We start from the raw sequence: 25316 nt of genomic DNA, 5'->3' as shown, positions 1-25316 counted from the left end.
CCAGTTTCCACCTCTTTTCCTGCACAATACTACTACTATTGACTGCTAGAATCATCTTTTAAGATATTTACATATTACACTTACATTGACTGACAATAATGCCCACTGTGTAAGATCCCTAAGTGATTAAGAATCAAAACAAAAAAAAAAAAAAAAAAAAAAAACACAACCAAACAAAAATAAACCAGCATATTTTACATATATAAAGATGTCAATGCTACTATAAGCAATAACACATAGCTTGTTTTCCTATTAAATACAAAGGTTATATTTTAACCTTTTAGGAACCCAAGTTTTACAAAATATATAAGGTATCCTAGCGGGATGAAAGGAGAAGCAAGGAAAAAAAGAAGAAAAATATTTTCTTGCAATTGAGGAGAAATAAGTATTCAATCTCATTACATTGTAAAGGAGTTCCTAAGTCTTGCTCAGACAACAGAAAAATTCAAAGCAGACAAGTGAAATTCTCAAATGTTTTCAAGTTTTCATAAAGCCAAATATACTGCTTACCATATAAGAAAAATGTCACCATCAGCAATAATAAGCAATTATTCAACTAGTGGTCCAAATTTTAAGAAGTTACTCTACCCAAGCACTAAAATGACACACATGTAAAGACAACTTATTAAAAACAGGGAATTCCGATTGAAAAACAAAACAAAACAAAACAAAAAACACCAGAAATGCACAAAAGTTCTTGGAATTGAAACAAAATGCACATAGAATAAAAAAAAAAGTCTGTAACACACAGATGCTGCTAGTGTATATGTGGGAAAATGGCTTTTCCACTGTAATTAAAGGACCTTTTAAATTTATATAGTACAGAAATTAAATGTGAAATTTTCTGTTTAATAACTTGTATGCCATTTTTCAATCTATGTTAGTAACCGATGTTTATACATTAGGCTGTATACCAGAAGTTACAGTTTTGTCCTGTGAAAGTGTTTTTATTAAGAAAAGGAAATGCAGGATAAAATCACATTTTCATGTATTTACCTGTCAAAACTACAAAATTTGATTTTATTTATTTACAAAACACTATGGCATTTAAATTTAGGCACGCTCAGGCAAATGGTAGAAGTTAGGAACTATGTATCCTCCACGTCAGAGGTGCGTTAGCAAACTGAATACCTAAAAAGACACTTTAGAGAATCTGTAGAAGAAGACAGTGTATTTCATCTTCCATTCTGTCCTGTTTTCTAGGACGAAAATGGGGACTTCATGTATATTGAGGTTTGAGACTCACAGACGGATGATGTAAAAAATTTCTTCTCACAGAATGCAATCTTGATTCCTAAAGACAGGGAAAAATGCTATGTTGTTTCCTCCAATTCCAAGTGTGTCTGATTTATTACATTAATTATGCTTCAATGAAAAGATAGAATCTATTCTAATATTCCATCTGCTCAACGGACTTGATTTAAAAAGAAAGTCAGTATCTATTACATACTATAGGTGAAGTTGACAGTGGCAAGAAATAACTTTCTTTGCAAGAATGGAGCCTTCAAATGAGTTCAAGTTTAATTTAGCAAGAACAGGTCTTGTTCACTTACCATATAGCTTTACATAAGTGTATCAAGTCAGTAAAGTACTAGCTATCCTCTTTCAAAATGATCAGGGAACAGTCATTTTTATAATATACTGTGTGAAACTATTTAACCAATATATACTTTTTTTTTTATATTAAAAAAACAAACAACAACAACACCTTTTGCATTCTCTGCAACAGATTAGAACAATAGATTAAAAAACCTCAAACTCAGCTTAGCACTAGATGTTCATAGTAACTGTTTTAGTTTATTTCACAGGTTTCCTAAGTATATAACCCGATACCTGAGCATTTCAACTTAGCTGGGAAAATATTCTAGATAGCTTTAAAACCATATATAGCTCCATACTGTATAAACAGCCTTAATTCTGACTCAAACTGATGGGTCAGCCTTAAATTTCTTTTGATTTGTATTTAGTTTCCAGTATTTTTAATAACAGTTTTGAAATAACTATTTGAAATTGTAATCATGCTTATATAATTTTCAGTAGCCAAAGCTCACAGATATATAAAATGTGAGTTGAACAACTGACAGCTGTCCTGTTTGTAAACTAACAAATACGCAACTGACTGATTAACTTGTCAGTGTATGACACTTGCTGCTGACAAAAAGATGTCAAGATCCAGAAAACAGGACTACTGTTTTAGGTGCTAGCAAGAACTGTTTCTAGAATGCTTGTATTATTCTGTTTGGTCTTCCTAAGATCAGGTTCTTCTCCTACAATCTCCCTTTGCATCTCAGCTGCTCTGTATTCCACTTGTGGAACTCCCAGATATTTTGTTTTCTTTACTTAACCATTCTGAATCTTTTTACCCCTTTCCTACTATGCCACAGGATAGACTCAAAACCGTATTTGTTTTCTAACCTTAGCTCTCTGTTACTCCTCTTTCTTCTGTTATTAAACTTATTTGTCTTTTCCCCTCCCTTCTAGCTCTGCCAGTTTCATAGTACTACCAGCTGTAGTTCTTGCATTCCTATCAGAATATTTAACCCAACTCAATGAAATCTTAATTAAGATTTCAGTTTCTTTTCATCATCTACTTGCTCCAAATCTTGTACACTTCCTTCCCAAACTTCTAGGCTCGTGGGCGATCTAGTACCAGCCTTCATCCAGTACCTACTCTAGCCACTTACATCAGCCTTGGAGTTCCAATCTCTTTCTCTAACTCCTTCTTTAGCTTTGACTTGCACTTGGATATGGAAGACACAACACATTTCCTCCTCTGTAATGCCTGGTCCCAGCAGGACAGTGAAGAACTAAAGCTTCACACTAGCATATTTTTTTAAAGCCACATCCAGAGATTTATTGTACAGATGCGTACACAGATAAGAAGTCACACCCTAACCAACCAGCAAGCCCCTGCTACAAATTGCTGGGCTGTTAAAAGGCTAACAAATAATAAATGGACACAAATAATAGCATGTGCAAAGGATATTCTTCCCTAACTTCATCTCACTAAAATACTAAATTTTGAAAGAAAAATAAGCAACTAAAAGCAGCACCTTTTTCACAATAAAAAGAACTGTTAAGCACTTGCCATAGAGTTTAATTCCATGAACACAAATCACTGTAAATCACCAAAAATCAGGTGAAAAGGGGAGGAAGCTAGTTGCTAATAACAGAAACAAAAATCATACATTGAAAAGCTAAAATTTTCCCTTGTTGTTGAAGGAAAAATAATCCCAACATGCACAGAACTTGGAAACTTCAATATGAAAGAAAAATAATGATGGAATGAATATATACACAACTGTCTTGGGAATGGATTATAAGAGCTACATAAACTTTGTTGTCTATAAATAACAGGAAATTTACAAACATGCATGAAGCAACTAAGTAATTTTGCAGATTATACTAAATTTCATATTAGCGTTTTATTATTTACCAGTTCATAACTATCAAGCACTGCAACAAAAAAACTGACCCTAAGTTTCACAACAGGCAGCTGCTAGCTGGTATGTTGATGATGGATCTCAGCCACATGGGAAGGACTGGACAAGAAAATCAGAACAGGTAGGCTAAAGCTGCCCAAATGGCTTAATAGTGAATGCTCCATAGTGTCTGTAAAGTAAAGAGAGGGAAAACATACCGATCAGAGAAAGCAAAAGAAACCACCAAACTGGAATGAGAACGTATTATCAGGACAGAAAAGAGGAGCTTGTAAAGAGAACACAGAAGGAATCAATGCCAGACAAAGCATGCCATTCTGCTCCTTTCTATGTTAACATAGAATTAACGAGTATGGTTTTGGTGGAGTTTAAAATACCCTGTAAAGAGCAATAGACCATGCTACAGCTTGGGACAAGCTTCCTGTTAATCATAAATGAGGACAAGATTTTAGGTAATTTAAAACAGAAGTTTTATTCTTCCTTATTTCATTACATGTATAAATGAAGAAAAAAATACTTACCTATACTGAAAATTAAACTTGATTTTTTTTGTTCCACATACCATGTTGTAAGTACATAGTTCTAGTATAAAATTACTATGCTTTTCCAAAAACACTTACACCAAGACTTTCCTTTAAAAAACACAATTTAGACATACATACATTTGTATGTATATACATATCTACAGACATAAACATAGGTGTATTTATGCATATTATAAATGCACATAAACCACAAATTTTACCTTATTGCTCCTATTTGCAGAGAAAAATGGATCACTTTAAGTTCAGTTAAATTTACAGAATGGCCACTACAAAAAGACCAAGGTGTTATCACCATATGCCATTATAACCAGAATGTAAGCATACATGAGTACTAGTAATGCTACATTTCAAATGAATACTCTAAATTCTCTTTTGACATGGGCAGATCTTCCTTTGCATTTTCAGTTGGAGGCAATGCAATTACTGCCAACGGACTGTAGACTGGAAGTATTTAAGTGAAGAATCTTTGACCTCTCTGAAAGCCTTTTCTTATGGGAAGTACAAAATTCCATTTTAAAGCTATTGAAAAGATTGTGGAGAACAGAGAACAAAGTGGTGGCAAAAAACAAGCAAACAAATCTGAAAGCCGAGTTATATTTCTATCATTGATTGGTTGTTGCTTTAGAGCCCAGCCAGTGAGGTTTTCAGGAAAAACAAACAAAAAACAAATAAGCAAACAAACAAACAACAAAACAAAAACCAAACCAAACAAAACAAATACAACAAAGACATACACACAAAACCAAAAAAAACAACCTTACTACCTTTGTACTCTTCTGTGACTTTCTAGAACATTTTCTACAGGTTAAGCTTAAAATAAATCCAATCTCGTATATAGCACTTTTAGTTTTCAAGAACTGGATTATGAGGATCATCGGACTGTCAGCTAAAACTACTCTACTGTGAGGACAGGCATAAAGAATCTAAGTAGAGTAGATTGATTTCCTTCCCCTTAGACTAAATGTCCAAGCTCAAATAAAAAAGAATGCCTCCTAAGAAGTCTTGCGCAGGAAAAGACAGTGTTATCATCTCATACTTCTCACACTGGCCAAACCATTCCATTGGATTCAGATCATGGGAACAGCAAAGTTACCCCTCTTGGGTACACCCCTCTTGGGTACACCCCAGTCGGAAAAGATGACCAAGAAGAAAAACAAAAAGCATAAAACAAAACAACAAATCAGCCTCACCTGCCCACCTCCACTTGGCACAACCTTTTATACCTTTGCTCAGTTTTTTAGACTGCAGAACGCACAACTCCCCAGGCCTCCCAGACAATATCCAGTAAACACTGACCATGCCAGTACTTCCTAATTCAAGACAGCCATCTATCAAAACAAAAATTTAACTTCCAGGTCTGAAACCAGACAACATGAATTCCAATCTTAACTTATACACTATAGTCTGTAACTTTCTACTATATTTGTGCATATCTGTATTATATCTGGATACTGGCTGTCACCCATCCTGCTCTCATCACGTGACTAACAGCTCCTAGTAGTAATAATATTAAAGCATTTGTTGCAACTCCTAGTGCACTGGGGACAACAAATGACCATCAATACAACGTCTTCATTTTTAAATCTGTTCCCTCTTACATGGCCATTACTCATAATTTTCAAGCAGCAGATACATGTTTTTTGGGATATTTTAACAAGAAAGCAGCCAGCAGGTAATATTTTCCTGCAGCTGGGGAGCCGGTGGTAATGAGACAAACAGTTGCTTAATAAATACAAGCCTGTTCTCAACATTTGCTCTTTTATTTCCAGTCACTCTCGAGTGCCCAACCATAGTGACAGACAATATATGCTGATCAAAGGCATTATAACATACTCAAAACTGTAAGAGGGTACATAAAAAAGTAAGATGAGTGGAGAATTATGTTCCAGAACTATTAACTGCTAAACAAAACTATAAATAAATAAAATTAACTGTCAGAAATTACTTGGCATTAATTTATAATGAATACAATTATCAGAATTCCTCTAGTCTTTGTAAGAGTCTAAATGTATTTGGGAATCTATTTGAGACCTGAACAGAGCTTAGTTTTAGTTATAGACTCAGAGAAGACTTCTGAGAAAATAGGTAAGAAAGAAAAAAATACAGTGAAGGAATACATAGGATTAGCAGTTCTATGCTTAAATGAGCACTGCTAACACGAGTCTTAGCTCCTCCGTTATATCCCAAACTTCTAGTTTAAGAGTTTGCGCTATTGCTTGACAAAGTGGTTTGAGGAACTGATGCAAGTTTTAGTGCTTTATGTGTACTGGGAGCAGGGATTCACCTTTACCTACATCAGTCCCCTGACCTGTTTTACCATATTGCCACACAAAAACCTGTATGAGCACAGGAAATGGTTGGTATGGAAAAGGAATGAGCTCCTGGGTTATACCAGATTAAGCTGGTATAAAGCTTACATACTAAATATTGTATCATGAGGTAAATGATGAGTATGAATGTGCAGCTCATTTCCTATGCCGCATAACTTTTCAAACATGGCTTTACCATGCATACACATTCTACACCAAATTAATACATTATCACTTACCACATGGTAAACTACTTTGCTCTAAGAAAATGCATGATACTGTGGTCATTAAGGTGGAAGAGGAAAAGCTAACATGCTTTAGATCTACCTTGTAAGTTACTGCACACTATCTTGCTCTCTTTGGTCCTAGGATAGATAATAAAAGTTTCAAAGTAAAAAGCTTGCTTCTGTATTTGATACAGAATGCATTTGCTTTTGATTCCAAGACTATTGTGTATTTTTTTGCTTATGTGTGTGAGAAAATGGAATGTAAACTGGATAATATGATCACTCTGTCATACCAGCTCTCTTTTAAGAGATGAATCTCCCAGGACTACTATTCTTAAACTCATATTCAGTTTCTATTTTCTTTTTTTTATTGGAGTAATTGCATTTTATTTCCAGACAACACTTAATGTTACAGCCCCCTCTGCTGGATATTTTAGGAGATACTGTTACACAATACTCTGGAAAAGATTCTTCTCAAAATAAATCTAAAATAAATTACGGAAATATATGAGAGCCTGTAACAAATCTTTGAGTCATTCTTACTTACTGTTATTTGTAGTTTAGCAATCATCTTTACAGAAGAAGTGCTGTAGTATCAAGTAAACCTACTGACACCTTCAGTCTTTTGTTATCAAGCAAAGTCTAAGCAAAACCTAATTTCAAAAGTTGTGTTAACATCCTTAGAAATTTAAGCGAAGGGTTCTTAAACTGAGACTCAAGAAAAACCTTGTATCAGGTGATATGGAAGAACCACAGTTTTTAGAATGGCCATTCAATACCAGAACTGTGCAGAAAAACACCTGCAAGCAACTGACCCAGATGGTTTTTCATACAGTGTTCCAGAACTCCACCTTGACACAACATAGGGTGCTTATTTGAGGCTGCAAGCAATGAATTCAACTTCTCAAGATCCAAAGACAAAGACAAGGATTTGTACCATCATTTTCTCTCAAAACACATTGTTAATTTGCACTTCTCTGATTCTCAATTTCATAATAACGAATTATGTATTTTTTTTTCCAAAAATAGTTTTAAAATCAGTAATCTCTATGCCCTCTCTGTAACCAAACCTAAAGTGAAGAAAAACCTCACTTTGTCTGCAACATCTCTGTTTTCCTTATTTATTAATTCATTATTAAAAGACGTTCACCTTTGCCCCTCTTCTCTTCCTGTCCCCCTTCAGAAGAGGGGACAGTAAGACTACTGTGCTTACTTTAACTGGCTTAGTTTGACTCACAGGTGCAGGCATGGCTATGGCACTCTGGGCGTAAGGCTGGTGATGGGGTGCTTGAACTCCATGATCAGAATATGGCTAATATAAAAAAATAAAAATTAAAAAAAAAAAAAGTGAGCAGAAAAGCTTATTTCATTTTTTCATTATTATTATTATTATTGCTAACAAACCTTTCACGTGATTTTAAATTCCTTGTAACTTCAAACTGTTGAGTAATATATACTATTTATATATAAAAACATCTACTAAACTTTTTACAAACAGAAATATCACTATTTAAATATGTTATTCCTAATATATCAAAGTTTGGCTAATTTAGTTTGTTTAGATCACTATCATATCTTTAATCTACCTTATTTAGATTAGTGCCAGAAAGCACTTTCTTTTACTGAAGTAGCACACTTTTGTAGTACAAAGCTTCACTCAGCTCTAACTGGAACAGTGTTTAAATATTATACAATAAATACTGAGATTTATGTGTTTTATAAAAGGAGAAAGAAAACAGCAACACATGTTTTGTATTATTCAAGAAGACGGCTGTAGTGGTATTATTTACGTGTGTCAGGATTTCTCACTAAAGATGTTTGGAGTATCAGTTTTGGTAATCATCTCTTGTAGCAATACAATTATCTCCAACTTTTGTAAAAATATTACTGAGCTAATTATTACTGAGCTAATTTACCATTTATTCTGACATCTCTGTTAAGATGAATTAACAAAGAGGAAGAGTATCAATTAATCATAACACTTTTTCAAATTTTAATAGTTTTTTTTTAGTCTATTACTGTCATTTTTCATACCCAATCATAAAGAAATAGCCTTATTGTACATTAAAAATCTCTCAAAAATTAGAATTGCTACTGATACAGAAGCAAAAAAAAAATTGTATGCGAAGCATAGCAGAAACTACTCTCAATTCATTCTGCTCTTCTGAACATCCAGAAACTAGCTTCTACTTACACAGAAAAAGAACTACTTAGAGAAACTCATAGTTTGGATAGATTAATTCAGCATTCTGAAGATCTTGACTCCTATTTTATTTAAATATTATCTTCAAATAAAACACTTTGATGAGCCTTTATACTGCTGTCAGACACCTGTGATCCTCTAAAATATTTCTGAATCTCAGTATCCTCCTAGAAAATTGGAAGAGATATTCTAATCTGAAGACAACTAAAAATGAATTAACTCTGCAACAGCATGGATTTGGGGGAAAGTACATCAAACTGTTGACGTAAGTGCACGGAACTACCTGTGCTTAAACTAAATGTGTTTTTCAATTGCAGATGAATGCTTCGATTGAGAATAAAAGTGATCATGAAAATACCTCTGGAACTGCAGCTTCCACTAGAAGGAAAGGAGGAGGTACGCAACCACCTTCCTGGGCAATCCCTACTGGCTGATAAATGACTTCAGAAGGGTGCACATAAAAGAACGAAGGTGAAGAAGCAGGAGACTGAAATAAAGCACATTACTTCCATAAATCGACATGATTTATATGCTATAAATAGCAAAGCTTATTTTACAGTCATCTTTGCTACATATAAACAAAGTTAAAGCTTTGAATCAAAGTGCCAAATTCATCTTCACTAAGAAAGAATCTAAGAAACCTAAAGAAACAATCTGACGGGGGAAGCCGTTAGGCAAGTCAGATAGCAGGATAAAACAAAGACGTCCTTAAATCCCTTTAAAAGATTTTTCAAATTTCATTGACATTTTAGAGATCATTGTTAGAGAATTCCAGAACTTTCTAAAACTGACACTCCCAAAATCACACATTGTACAGTTATAATTTGCACAAATGTTATACAAAAAAACCTTGTTGATAATTTAACACAAACTTCTTCGGAAGAAGAGGGGAAGCAGAACATGATCTCTTTACAAGTAGTTTTTTCTTCATGTTTCAGTAAATGCTATTTTATGCCTTCTATTGTACCAGAAACGTTGCAGATGCATTAATAAAATATAGCTACTTATTTCACCAACATTGTAAATAGTGGGAAATTTCATTTTAGCATTTGATTTGAAGAAAAAAACTACTGAAAAAAAAGGACGACCACATCCTTTCTTTAAACTAGATGCAAGCTAATGGTAAAATGCTTCAACTGTGAACTGTATTTACCTGTGGAACAGACCACTGCCACTGACCTGGAAGACACTGTGTTGGTGCCTAAACTCAAACAGGCAGAAGATATTACTTATATAATCAAGAACACACGCACAGAGATACACCTTCCCAACATACTAGATTCAAAACCATCCTAAATCCTCATTCAAATCTTAATTAAGAACTAATTATTTTCATAAACCCCCAAATAATTCAAGAACATAATTTCGTCTACTTCCATTCAGCCTCTGAGCTGGGCATTTCATTGCTTCTAAAATAACAAAGCATCTCTAAAATGTGGCTAAGTAAGAAAATGTACAAAATGCAGTTAACTTTCCAATACACATGAAGCATGCTGCAGAAGTTCAGCAGTGGGCCTCCAAGACAGTTAGGGAACTGGAGAACAGACATACCAGGATACCGACAGAAGTGGGTTTCTTCAGCTTCAAGAAGGATGAAGGTGGGAGGGTATAGCTATCACGGGCTGCAACTACCTAGTGGGAGGGCATTAATATGACCAAGCCAGACTCATCAGAGGTGTTCAGAGCACAAGAGTTAACGGACAAACGCTGAACTTGAACATACTACTCAGACACAAGGAGGAAAATAAATAAAAACAAAATCAAAAAAAAAATCTTTTACTAGGAGAAGGATCAAGTATTGGAAGAATCTGTCCAGAGACGTTGTAGAATCTCCACTGGAGATTTTAAAAATTCAGCTGGACAAGTTCCTGAGACACCTGACCTAACCAACACTGCCCTGAGCAGAAGTTTGGCTTAGAATGATTTAAAAAAAAAAAAAAAAAAAAAAAAAGAATGGTACTAAGACAGCTGTCTAGCAACAAAGAAAAAAAAGAATTTATTCCATTTCCATATAATTAGACAGGTAGGTAGAAATCGTATCCTAGTGAAAAATCACTATGAAAAAATCACTAGTGAAAAATCTTCGATGAAGTTAAAATCCGTTTTAAACAGCTATTTTGAACAGTCTTTCTATTTTTTAAGAATAAACACAACTGGGACAGCATTGCAAACAAAAATTGCATGTCTGGAGGGAGTACCAACGCTCTGAAAGTAATTTTCAAACAGATACCTGATAATGATAAGTAGGAGGCTGATAAACTGGTTGAGCTACCATCATAGGTGAGCTGGAAACAGAGCGTGACTTAAAGACAAAAAAGTTACAAGTCAATGCAGCAATTTCATAAATTGTCCCTCCTTTAATTTATCTTAAATACTATATGCTGAACCACCTCCCCTCCCTTTTGAAAATGCATTTACCAGGTTTTAACTTGCATTTAGGTTCTTCAAGACCGCTGCTTCCTGAGGGTCTACACAATAAATGAAGCAATACAGCCAATCTAAGTTCTCACTGATGTATTCCTATCCTCTCCACAGCCCCAGACGTTACCTTCCCTTTTCCAATTCCCTTCCTTGCGCCAGCCCCAGCACTTGTATGATTTGGCAGTGAGACAGTTCAAGGAACTAAACCAGCTGGAAATCTGTTTATTGTGGGGAACCAGTCGAGGATCAGGGAAACACCAGCAAAATAAAGGGGGCCAACCGCACCAAACCCACTAAAGTCAAACAATCAATCTACCACATTCTTCCTCCTGCAAGAAGCAGTACTCCTACCATAGTACTGACAATATAATTACTTTGTTCATCTATCAATAAGTTCTCCTTTCACCCTCAACATAGCAGCTATTGCAGCCATAAGCACCTCACCCACAGCAGAATAATAAATGAAGCCAATCAAGGGTCGTAAGCACCAAGAGCTCCTCAGTATTAGTAAACAAACAAACAAACAAACAAACAAACAAAAAACATTTAAATATCAAACATAAGGCATAGCTGGAGAAACCAGAAGCAGGAGGGAATTAGAAATGCTGCACTCATCCTTGTCCATAGAAAAGCATGTATACAAAAATCTGTTACTTACTGGCCATGGCTGTGGAACAGAAGCAACTTCAGGAGTGTGAAAATAAGCCACTCCATTATGGTAAATATAAGGATATCCACTTGAAGTAGTCAAGTACATCGTACCAGATTCTGGTATTACAGTAGAACCTGAAAGTGAGTTAACAGTAATGTTTTTTTTTTGTTTAGTGTGAAGGTCATAAAAAAGGAAGGAAGATCATTTCTGATCTTCAAAGAATCAAAACACCCAAAAGAACGAACATGGGACAGTGTGTGCATAGTGTCACCTCTACTCCCTCTAAGAGAATCACAGGATGATGCCAGAGGTAATTTGGAAGGGCTGCAGAATACAGATACATGCGTATCAGTTACTCAACACAACCAGAATGTGATGTACAGCAGTACTTGAATTTTGAACCCTGATTTTTACCCACTTCTGGAAGAGACAGTAAATATATATATGCCTAAGATATATACATAAGAAAGAAGATTGCTTTTCTTTTATTCCTACTGCCTTAAATTGTAGTTTAAGAGATCCATAACACTGGATTAGTTGGGCTGGAAAAGAAAATGATAAATGAGACTACCAAAGGAATGATGTCTTCAATTCTGCTGAATACAATACAGCTGCAGCCCTACAGTGACTGGAAGTTTAGACTTGCACAAGCCTCCAAATGAGCAAACTATCCTAACGACTAAGGTTAGTGGGCTGAACATGAGAGCAGAAAAACTGAAATAGAATACCAGGATATATATCCAGATGACAATATGATCTTGTACCACACTTTGAATCTAGATACATTGAGCACAAGAGTCAGGAGAAGGAAGCAACAGAAGTCTGGCAGTGCAACTGATGAAGTCCAAGTCAAAGATGAAAAGGAAAACAAAGCACAACAAAAACAAACAAAAACCCCTCCACCAACAATAAAAAAATATAAACAAATGTAAACCCTCAACAATGGCTGAGCAAAGACCATGCAGAATAATTTCTGAAGCAAAGAAACTATGCAGTTGGAATAAAGAATTCCATTTCCCCTGGGCAAATGCTACCCTACAAATTTAAAAGGGAGAAGGGCATACCTATGCATATGGAGGGAGAAGAAATTTCCTGTCTTGAGTGAAAGTATGCATGCAACAACAGTGCTAATGCACATATGAACTGTTTCTCATCAATAAAATGACAATAAAAAATAAAGAAAACTTTAGAATTCAACTGAAATTCTTCTGACTATTGTCCTCAAATGGAAGAAAAGTATACTTAATTTGCTGCTGCATTCCTAAAGTAAAGTATTTTACATCTCTGATACACAGCCTTTACTGAGGAATAACAAAATAGCATGTCTGGCTATACGAAAAAAAAATCAGATCTCATCTTAAATGGTATGATTTAATCTTTTTCAATGTATTATGGAAATAAAACTGTCCTTGGCAGAAGGGGAGGGCATCTTCTCTAGAAGGAAGTCAGTACAATGGAAAGGTACAGAAGAACATCTTAACAGCATACTTGCCCAAGATAAAGACTAGTTATCTGACAAAGGTGGCTCATCAACAGTCCTCTTATGCAAGTGTTTGGCCTAGATAGTTCTTTGTCAGAGTAGGAAACTCTAGCATCTATGTCTTTATTTCACAGCAGAGAAATGTCATAACTGAGTGGAGACTGAAACCACCCACTCTATATGGTGTCTGCTGAAGAAAGCAAAGTGCAATGGTTCTGATGGATTTTGCTAATATAAATAAATGATTAGTGACAACCCAATCAGTGAGCCAGCAAAACCTGCTTTGTGCTGTAGAATCTGTGAGGACAGATTCCTTCTTTTAAGTGTTTAGACCTGAGGTTGTGTCTGGGAATTGAGATAAAAATTTCCATTCAGCTTGTCCCTACATAGATAATCTTTTCCAAGCCAGTAATACATTAAGAGATAAAATAATTCAAGATTATCAATCCTAGACGCTCCAAATCTGGACATTTCCACTAGCATCTATTTACTTCCAGTGCTAACTACTCTGAGTCTGTTCTGTCCACAGCATTAATGCAATGCATGACCAGGCACATCTTGGTTAGAAACTAAAACGACTAGTGACACACACATAACAGAGAAAGGCAAGTGAAAATACATACGAGGAATCCGTATTTGTTGTTTTCTTATTGCTGGACCAATATTCAACTTCTTATCCTTATAACTAAGCTTTTTAGCCTAGAATTAAAAAAAAAAAAAAGCATTCAGTATTTTTATTTTCTACATAAATCTAAGGACCCAAGAATCAAAAATAAGAGGCAGGCAAGCTACTTAGGGTTTCACCCTCCACTGCTTTTTATTTACAGTGCCTCTCTATAAAACAAGAACTACACTAGATCCTTTTTTATCTTATCCTTATACTTCACATACACAAAAGCAATTATTAGTAATTTCTAATATTACTTACTCCTCATGGAGCCTCTCGAGTAACAGATACCTTCTCCTCATACAATATATATGCATATATATATGCAAATACAGATATTCAATTTCATTTTTTTCATGATCATGATGTATTTTACAAAAGATCACAGCAGTAATTAATTCTAGGTAGTAAGCCCAGAACATAAAACATGCTTTTATTTTATATGAGGCTGTCTTAAAACTTCCTTATATCCTGGGCAACAGAACATAAAAGCACATCAAAACTGATATCCTAGTAAGGCTAAAGTATAGCAGAAGAACTAAAAAAAAGTGCTAGGTACAGACAAATAAAGCTGTTTTTTTCCCAATAGCTAACACAATTCCTAAACCACCACATGACAGCGCAAATTTTTCAGTGTCAAAGCTGTAATTTTTCCAGTAAAGAGGTAATAGTTTGCTTCTTAAAGATTATAGGCAGAAATAGAAATTACATCCAACAGATGGACAACAGTTAATTAATGAATATATTTTCTTAATTTGAGCCCTACTTAGTGAAATAACTGAACACCTATGCATAATACAAAGTCCCACATAAAGGCTTAAAAGTTAGGAAAAGGCAAAACTTTTTTTTCTTAATTTTGGTGTTCATAAAAAAGTATTACCTATTGCAAACATACCTACCTTGCCTATTAACCATTGAGCAACTCCTTGAAAATTGATGCAAGTTTCAGTCAAACTGCAATCTACCACACACAACAGAAGATGAACCTTCCCAATGCAATCCCATCGATGTGATCTGTCACGATTTAGGCTGTTTTTTTATGTATGACTTCCTCAGTTAAGAGAAATACCTAATCTGTGCAAATATCTTCAGAGTGTTTAATACATGAAAAGTTACATGCAATGCTAAAGAAAATTAAATTAACAGGAAAAGATGTGATGAAGGAAAAATGAATACAGAAAGATGGGAAGAGGTAGTATTAGATGCCATAAAATATGACTGGAAAAAGGATTCCAGTGAAACTCCTCACGGTCTGTTTTTCAGACTAATTCAATTTAATACACTCAAAGACTGCAAAACAGAAAAAGAAATTTCTGAAGTAGGATGCAAAAATAAATGCAAACGACTATCAGAGCGCCATATAAATGCAAAGAAATCCAATAGTATAAAATAAAAGATTGTTCATTTAAATCGTAATATATTATTAAAGTTTGGAAACTCCACTAAAGATGTCAAAAAAAAAAAAAAAAAAAAAGAGGTATCCTAATTGATCTTAAGATTAATAACAGTGGGATGCAGAAGTGAAAAAGGTGATGTTGGTGATGTTATTGTAGGATATTTTAGGATATCTACATTAAAGTTTTTCCTGCAGACAAAAAGCTATTAGTCTCATTCAGTGAAACACCACTAAGACTTCACTGGAATAGCCTTTCGGTTACAGGCAAAAATCCTAAACCGTTTTCACGATGGTAGTAAGTACCCTTGGAGTTCTAGTTCAGAGAAAGAAAACAATAAAAACTGGGGAAAAAAAAAGGTGCTCCTCTCTGTGTACTCTTTTGTCTTCACATGACCGTGTTTTTTGAAAATACCCCAAAAGATTTCTTTTAAAATGTCCCAACTTTTATTTTGAATTTGAGCACATTAATTTTCAACAAAGCCCAAGTATTTTAATATTTTAATTTTTGCATTTGGTAGAGGGCATTATGCAGGGAGAGGAAGAAAAGAAAATAGTATCCAAGGCTTCATATCTCTCAGTATGTTCACAGGTATGGATACCAACCAACTGACCTACCCAATATATTCCATCCAAAAAATGGAACACATGTTTAAGAAGTAAGAAGTGAAGAGCTAATATCCAGCTGAACAGTTAACCCAGTCTCAAGGGAGGTTCTAGAGGGAATATCAAAATAGTAATGCAGCTAAATAGAGAAGCAACCATTATGTGACATAAAATAAACCTACCAGACTTCAAGTGAATTTAATTATTTCTGAAAAGAGTTACATCAGCTCTGAAAATCAAATATGCCAGAATAAAAGAAAGCGGTTGTCTTTCCTAACTCTCCACAAGATTTTGACAGCAACGGATTTTCCAGTAAAGCAAGATAAAGCAATTGTGAAGGAGAAAGAGTAATCAGAATGCGTTAGAAAAACAGTCCTTATGGAGCAAATGTAGAATAAGTAAACACTATGTCAAAGTAAAACGTTCTACTAGGAAGTGGCAGCTCCTTTCCCTGGTTCCACAAGATATTGGTATAAAGACATAGTGACCAATCTTAACAGATCTACAAATCCACAGTAGCCAACTGAAAAGACTAATGTGAAACTAATTATTTAAGAGAGAATCATAATGGGAAGTATTATTTACCTCTTGTAGTATCTTCTGTGCATCTTCCTGAGTTTCAAAAGTAATGAAGCCATACCTAAACAAAAAGAGAGCTATGTCTCTGAAGTTCGTATTTTCATACATTCCACATCAATAATTTACATCCAGTAGAAATACCATTAGGAAGTAAATTACTAGAAAAAAAATCAGCCATGTAGAAATGAGACTGTAGTACCAACCGTAATCTTCATTTGTTAATATAATAATCCTTGTTCTAGTCTTTCTAATATGTTTAAGTAGATGGTCATATGTTATTGTTTACATGCAGTGAATGAGCTCACCTAAACAGCTAGGCAAAACCTAAAACAGTGCATGTCTTTAGTTCCTTCTTTTTCTAACAACGAGATTTTGATTTGAAGCTCTCACTTGTTATGAGTACCCAAGATGAGACATTTTGGATTTTTTTTTTTATTTTTATACAGTATTTGATAGCATAGTTCCCATCAATGTCAGTGACAACTGTGAATGCTCCACACTTCCATAGTCACTGCCCAGTACATTAAATAGAGTTCTCAGATAAATCAGCAATGCACAGATGGTGTTTACCTGTGAATTATTCTGTCAGTCTTGACATGACTAACATTAAACAACAGTTTTGTGGTGCACTTGAGGATGAAGTATTCTCACATTTCACGACATAATATCTCTTTCACCACATCTCTTAACTGCTGCAACAAATGAAACAGGCTTTCTATAAAGAACTCCTACTAACATTTCCCAAGTTCAGACTTCAGAAAATACTGAGAAGGCCTCTGTTATTCCAGCCAGCATATTAGAACTTCCAATAAAAAATACCAAACTTTCTGAGCATTTCTATGCTTATGTGAGTATAGAGGTTCTGACCAGCCATACTGTAAAACCAATGAGCTTTTGCTAGATTGCTTTCTCTAACCAAATTTGGAAACATTTTAAAAACCAAAGACCAAAATGTTTAAACAAGTACTTTACTGCCCAATCTGAATCTTTCTCTGTATTTATTCTTCAGCATTTTTCTCCTTACTGACTTCTAGTCTTAGTTCCCTTTTCTGCAGTCATGATTCATTCTCAGATTTGTCCCGTGTTCTTGTTTGAAAAATCTTCACAAAATAATCGTGGTTCTTGTGCTGTACTCCAGCATAATGAGGTACATCTCACCTCTTCCTCTATCCTCAGGTTCCTTTCCACACTGGCACTCAGCAATAGAAATTATGTATTTTTAACAGATAATCCAAAAAAGGGTACTTTAATTAAATTATTACTAAAAAACAACAGAAAGGATCATGATTTTTCTGTCTTGTTATACACAGCTTCATCTTATAATAAAATGACCACATGGTTTTAGAGTTATGCAAGTCACAAAGCCATTTATATGCTGATATTAGAGAACACAAGCAGATTTGTGGACACATGGAACATTTGGGGCCACCAATTACATGTATTAATAAGGTTCTGAGCTATGAAAATTTTAATAAAATCCACTGTAGTCAGGCAACTTTCTGTTATATTTTCAATTCACAGAGCATGCTTACTCTAGTATACCAACCCCTTTGATATTCCAGCTCTGTCATTTACTATCTTCACCTCTCTCACACAGCCATACTGAGCAAAAAACTTCCTCAGGTCATTTTCATTAGTCTAGTAAAATAAATTAAGAGGAAGAAAAAAAAGAAGAAAGAAAGAAAGAGAAAAAGAAAGAAAGAAGAGCTGATTTGTGTAGTCATTTAAGGAATATTTCCATAAGACTTTTAAAGGATATACTTTGAACAAAGTTTGCCACCAACTAATTATAATGCTGGATTAAATGACAAAAGAATAAGCAGGCATATGTGGCTCAAAGCAAGAGAACAGCATCCCTATTTAATAACTGCCTTTTCATATTCAGCAATAACACTAGAAAACCACTAAAATATTGAAAAGTTTTATTGGATTTACAGAACAATCCCTTTACAGGTATGGTCACTGAAGACAGTTAACAATATGGGATTATACACACACACACACACACACACATTATGCATTAGAGTACTGTTTACAATATGAAACAAATCACTCTCTCAACATCAACAGCAGACTGTGTTGGCTTTCATAACATATATATGGATATATGTGTGTATATGTACACACATACATACACACACATATACAGATACACTGTGGGTACTCCCCAGCATGAACTAAGCAAGAAACTTTTGATAAAAAATGCTCTAAGTACTGTTCCCTTCTAATCCAAGTACACATGGAGGAAACAAATTCCTAGCAAATGCACACGCTTAAGCTATATGAACACTTGTCTCCCTTCTATGAATTAGTTTTTCTTAACAGTGTTAACATAAATAAATATGGTGTGCTAAACACCACATTTCAGAATTGAAAGTTTTATTCTGCACAGTCCTTTGTTAATACAATACCTAATGCTGTCAAGAAGCATGCTTATATACATGGATTTTTATCCACTTCAGGTAATTTCTGTATTCATCTATAGTTATGTTTATTTTTAAGGATGTACACAAGAAGTGCTATTTTACCTCTAAGTAAATAACTTCTGTTGCTTTTAAGAGTACGCATGCAATTTAGCAAAAATCTCCTCCTATGTATCAGAGGCTTAACTGAGTTTGAGAAGGAAAAAGATTTTAAAACAAAGAAACAAAAGCTGTAATTTAATAACTTTCATAACTAGCAAGAATATGAAGCTCACACTTTTTGAATAACTCTACCCTGAAGATGTGTTTTACAAAAAGAAATAGTGTAGTTTGCAGCAACCTTTAAGACCAGAGAGCATTGATGGTACAAGACTTACCTCCCTCACTGTTCCAAGCATTCTGCCATTAACACATCAGTTCCTGAGCAACTATGCAGCACTGAAAGGTTAATAAATTACTGAGTGGCATCCAGAGCCATTCTCTTGAATAGATGATCATGTTTTGCACTTAGGTAGAAATATGAAAGTCTGTTCATGTCAGAAAATAAACCCATTCAAACAACTGATAGCATATGCTGTAGAACCATTTTATATAAGCTGAAGTGTTCTCACATTCTTAAATGATGAAAAACCCAAAGAGAAAAAAAAAAAAAAGACTGATTTTAAGATGTGCCTTTCCCTTAAAACTTTCTCCAATGAACACCAGAACTTAACTGCTTAGAAACTGAAGCTGTACAGATAAAGCTTCACATTTCTAGGAGAACATTTCAATTTCTAGCAGACTGTTTCTTTTAAGTTCCACGTTATGTGCAGCTCAGCTGCTTCACAAAATTAAGAAAAAGAACCTATGATAAAGTAGCTGAAGGCTAAAATACATTAAAACAGTTTAAGAGTCCTAAGACTGTGATCAGTGCAGAAAGTTATACTGAATACCTAAAAGACGTGAATGATGTATACACAACACTGCAAGCTTCAAAAGCTAAAAGATTAATGAAAGATAAAAGATTTAAGATAAAAGATTTATCTGTGGAGTAGTGTACTGAAAAAGAACAAAAGAGAAACCCTGTTCTAAGATTCACGGTACCGTTTACAAGTACCTGGATAAACACGGTATCTGTAAGTTTGCCAGAGACACCTTCAGGACTCATGTTTCCATGCTCCTCACAGGACCAAGGCACTTGACAGATTCTGACGAAAGGGTAATGTAAGCCTACAGGATGTCAAAGATGACACCATTGAAGAGAGACCCCTTCAGACTGGACAAAAAGATACACAGCTGTAACTTCAAGTATTCAACTGTTTGTCCAAGTTTAAGAAGCCAGATGTTTCCTCTTACAAATAGGAATCACTGCTATGGCAACAGACCAAATGAAGTGTCCAATAAAATGATAAAAGAGCTTGCTGGAAAGCAAATTATCTGTGTGTGCAAGCATCTATTTTTTCACAAAAATAGCTAAATAAAGAGCTTTATATTTTTTTCCAGCAAACTTGAAAAAACAAACCTTGTTTTTACTGAAATCATAGCAAAGAGCAATCTGAGACTAACACATAAATATCCTATGGTTTCAAAATAAATTTAAGACTCTACTTAGTATCTGAGTCACAATGAATGGAAAGGTAGCTGAAAAGTCTACAGAGGTTTCATTCTCTCCTGTTCCTTTCCAAACAAAATCTATCTTCTTCTGCTTTCCAGACACAAACACATTGTATTCCTCTGCCACTGAGGCTAAATAATATTCATAACAGACCAATCAGTTACTGAACCAAAGTCACGTAACCTTTCAAAATGTACAATAAATGACAACTGACAAGAATACGGATAAGTTATATGGAAAAATATTTTAACCTTTTAAATTGCAGTGAAGACAGAACAGACTGAGATCTTTTTACAGCCCTAGTAATTTGCTTACTATTAATGCCTCTAAATAGTTACTGTGCCTTTTTGCTAAAGCCCAAATACACCGAAGGCCTTGTACAGCTTCTCTTGAACTATGAGCACCTCTACCCGAATTGTCTTGGACAAATGAGTCAGGAGATCCTGGAAGTTCTTGTATTATTATCCAAGATAGTCTGAATACATTGTCATTCTTCCTCCTCTTCATCTGAGTCAATGCTTAAAAGGTCCTCAGCCTAAGAGGAGCGAGGCATAGAAGATACTGTTGGTGGAAACAACATTTAAGTTGGTGGAAACAACATCTAAGTAGACCAAAACTGCTTCACATAAGTCAATGACAAACTCATTGTCTAAAGTGGTAAGAAAGAAATAAGACAGTAGCTGTAAAGGTGTGGTGCATATCTTGCTGTGAATGTTCAAAATGGCTGAAAAATGTAAGAATGGCCTGATACTCTCTGATATTTGAAGTTTTTTTATGGCATATGCACAGGCACAAGCATTTTAAGGCTTCAAAGCAATACTGGAAATTGCCCAGAGAAGCTTTAACGTATATTTTAAAACAAATACTTGCTTTTAAGAAAATGACTGCAATAGATGAAGAATACTGTTGCCATAGCTCCTTCTTTTGTATGATCTCAAAGTGCTAGAGGAACTAAAGATACTGACGACTGCTGTGTGCAAGCTATAACACTGAGCTTACAGTTTAATAAATTACACTAAATGTTACACTAATTACACTAATTTAAAATTTACATACTATATAGTATCTGCTTATTACAAAAGCTACCTTTGAAAAAAAATATCTGAAGAACCAGCATGGCAAAAGCTTCTAGCAGCTGGGTACAGAAGTTTATGCAACTTTGTAGCACAGGTAGGTACATCAAGGTTTAAAACTTTATTCTCTGCTGTTCATTTGAACTTTATAGCGAAAGGCATTTATCCCCTGAATAAACACACATACTTCTCTTATTGCTTTTTATAGGCTATAAAATATCATTTAGTAGCAAAATTAGGAAAAAAATATACCTTAAAATCAATTCCACCTACAAAGATGCGATTTGGAGTAACTGTTCCAAACCTTGGAGCACCGGTTGAATTATTTAATGGCACTGGTGACACAGTGTTGGGAGTTGAAGGTGAAGATTCTGTTTGTGTCTGATTTGCAGCCTGTTGATTGAAAAAAAAAAAATCAAAAATTTACAACAGCTTACACAGTACAAGCTACTAAGAGAAGAAATTCTAAACAGAAAATACAGAATTTTTGGTAGGCACAGCAAATGCTGAACAGCTGAACATTAAGCGTATTTATTTTTATTCTGAATCCAACCCTATGAAGTATTTAAATATAAGCTTAGTTGTAAGCAATTCCATAGCATCCTAAATAAACTACAATCTGACATTTCACTTACACTTAAATACCTTACAGAAATTGGCATTTAGGATCTAATCTACAAATCCTTTTGTTTGTGTGTGTGTGCACGTGCAGAGCACGCTGCTGTATGAATCCCAAGTTATTTATTCTATTTTGGAGATGAATTTATATTAATTAGAAGCCCCTTAATTTATGCCTTTTATAGCAACAACCTTTTAAGTCAACAGCTTCAAACTGCACTCTTTCTCTGACACGCACATGACTCTTCCTCAGAGTCTCTGGATCACCACCTGTACTGCATGGACACATGTACTCAGCTCTGGTGAGGCCGCACCTCCTGTACTCAGCTCTGGTGAGGCCGCACCTCGAGTACTGTGTTCAGTTTTGGGCCCCTCGCTACAAGAAAGACATCGAGGTGCTTGAGCGGGTGCAGAGAAGGGCGACGAAGCTGGTGAGGGGCCTGGAGAACAAGTCCTACGAGGAGCGGCTGAGAGAGCTGGGCTTGTTCAGCCTGGAGAAGAGGAGGCTCAGGGGTGACCTTATCGCTCTCTATAGGTACCTCAAGGGAGGCTGTAGCGAGGTGGGGGTTGGCCTGTTCTCCCACGTGCCTGGTGACAGGACGAGGGGGAATGGGCTTAAGTTGAGCCAGGGGAGTTTTAGGTTAGATGTTAGGAAGAACTTCTTCACTGAAAGGGTTGTTAGACATTGGAACAGGCTGCCCAGGGAAGTGGTGGAGTCACCATCCCTGGAAGTCTTCAAAAGACGTTTAGATGTAGAGCTTAGGGATATGGTTTAGTGGAGGGCTGTTAGCGTTAGGTTGGAGGTTGGACTCGATGACCTTGAGGTCTCTTCCAACCTAGAAATTCTGTGATTCTGTGATTCTGTGACACAAACATCCCCTTTAATACCCTTAGCCCTTTGTTATGGAGCACAGTCTGCCTCACACGGTATGATTTGAGACTAGTCTTCCCTGATGGGACATTAAAACAAAATTAATAATGTACTGAAAATTAGTCATCAATTACATACTAAGCTCATCTGTCTCTGGTAAACAGTAGTAGCATGGATAACACCACTTTCTGCCTGTCAACAACTCTCTCTCTTCACAAACTGTTTTTAGTACAACGACTCAGAGCAAGCTCCCCTAAACTCTTTCTGTATCTTGTTTTAGCTGTACTGGTCATAATACATGTCAGAAACAATTATAATCCCCATACACCCAAAGGCTTTTAGATGGAAGAAGATTTTCTGTCAAGAACAACTTCTGAAGTATGAACAGGTTTATTTTTTCACCTCTTACATGAAATACAACATTCTGTTTCATAGTTAGGTGCAGAACCAAAATATCAGAATTTAACTATTTAAATACAAAATAATACGTAACATTCGACTCCAAATCCAGAAGTCTTACCTTTTCTTCCTAAATTTTACTTTCCGACACAAATTTCAAGAGTTTTAAGTCTTATACAAAGAAAAAAAAAACATACAAAGAACCCAAATGGAAGAAATGAGGCATTAAAACACACCAATTGTGAACTCCCAAGAGGGAAAAGAAAATCCTAACCTTTGAAAATCTTAAAATCTTTGTTCCGATAGTCATCTCAAACGATTTCTCCTCACTTGAATGCCATTGTAGCAGTAAGAAAACAGGATCAAAAAGGATTTGCGTGCTAACTTAATGTGATGATTATTTGCGTTTCTAAACTACTTTTATCATGAGATTTGTTTAGAACAGTGTACATGTGTAAATTTGTCAGTACTTTTATGTCTTCAGTGTTTGACAATTGCTCCTTTGCCAGTATCAAGTTTTTCACTTTTATGTTGACTACATCCATGGTCAGAAAACCAAATACTACATGGGCCTGGTGATTAATCCCACCTTCCAACTCCGACTCGCCTCTTTTCACCACTCCTATCCTGTAACATCAGAAATTGGACATCAAGGCTCTACAGGCCTTCAAAACACGGTCATCCTTAACTGCATTGGGACACCCGAGGGGGCTGAGTTTTAATGCAACGCCGGGGGGCTGTTCAACAGAGAAAACGAGTGGGATGACCGGCAGCTCTGACCCTTCTGCTGAGGAGAAAAGCCGAAGGGCTGAACTGCCTAGACCGCCACGTCCTGTGGCGTAAAAGAGAACTCTACAGAAGGTGAAGTATCCAGGGCGGGCCGGGTTTTCCAAGTGTTTATGTGTAGCCGCGATGGCAGGGCGCTGCCCCACCAGCCCGCAGCCACCTCAGCGCGCAAAATGGCGGCAGGCGGCAACCGGCGCTGTGGCGGGAAGGGCCTGCCGGCAGCCGGGCGGGGGCAGCCCCATCCCTGCGGGCGAGGCCCCGGGGCGCAGAGCCGTGCCCTCGGCTCCCGGCCCCGCTGCCTGCTCCTCGGCGGAGCGGCTCCCCCAGCCTGGGCGGCCGCCCGAGCCCGCCTCGCTCCTCACCGCGCCGTCGGGCTCCATCTGTCAGCCGCCGCCGCCTCAGCTCCGGCACGTTCCCGGCACGCGTCGCGTCCTCGGCCCCGCCGACGAGCTCCGGGGAGAAGAGAAGCGGGGGCAAGGCTGGGGGTGCAGGGCAGGCACACCACAGCCCTTCCTCACCCCAGCGCCCCGGGCCCCGCCGCCCTCCTTCCCGGTGCTCCCGTTCGAGAGCCCCGCGGCTCCCTCGTCGCTTCCCGCCCGCTGGCGCCGTCACTCCCCGCCCGCCCCTCAGGGACCGGCCGGCGCTGGGCGGGGAGGGCTGCGGGAAGGGGACCCCAGGCGGGCACCCGCACCCCGGGAGCTGCGGCCAGGGGAGCGCAGCCCGGCCGTCCCCGCCGCCCTGGGCAGGCGAAAGGCGGCCGCTGCCCTCCCGTCCTGTCCTGTCCCGTCCTGTCCCGTCCTGTCCTGTGTCGTGCGCCTCGCCTGTTCTCCGGCCCCAACGGCAGGAAGAACCCACCCCCCTCCACCAAAGCGAAGTTGTTCCCTACGGGTGGCTCTCCGGGCCGTGTCTGAGGGAGGCAGAAACATAGTTCAGGCTTTCTACTCGTCAGGTTTTATAACTGGAGAAGCCGAAGTGCTTAGCACAACTCTGAGACCGCTATTGTTCCCAGAGAGACTCAGAGGCAGGCTGC

At 36.8% G+C, this 25316-nt stretch overlaps 1 protein-coding gene across 1 annotated transcript; it reads right to left on the bottom strand.

Moving 5' to 3' along the window:
• Window positions 1-1115: 1115 nt before the first annotated feature.
• Window positions 1116-24666, bottom strand: BOLL (boule homolog, RNA binding protein; the record flags this gene model as incomplete). Its single annotated transcript, XM_084289392.1, is given in 13 exon segments — window positions 1116-1169; window positions 1172-1219; window positions 1223-1294; window positions 7735-7833; window positions 9083-9211; window positions 9878-9925; window positions 10955-11026; window positions 11804-11931; window positions 13901-13976; window positions 16529-16583; window positions 18069-18160; window positions 21865-22005; window positions 24649-24666. Coding segments are annotated over 13 exon segments (1032 nt in total).
• Between the last annotated feature and the right edge of the window lie 650 nt (window positions 24667-25316).

This window comes from Netta rufina, assembly GCF_964035555.1.
Source record: "Netta rufina genome assembly, chromosome: 6".
Taxonomy (NCBI): Eukaryota; Metazoa; Chordata; class Aves; order Anseriformes; family Anatidae; genus Netta; species Netta rufina.
The sequence above is the reverse complement of the archived record's forward strand: the minus strand, read 5'-3'. Positions and strand labels throughout refer to the sequence as shown.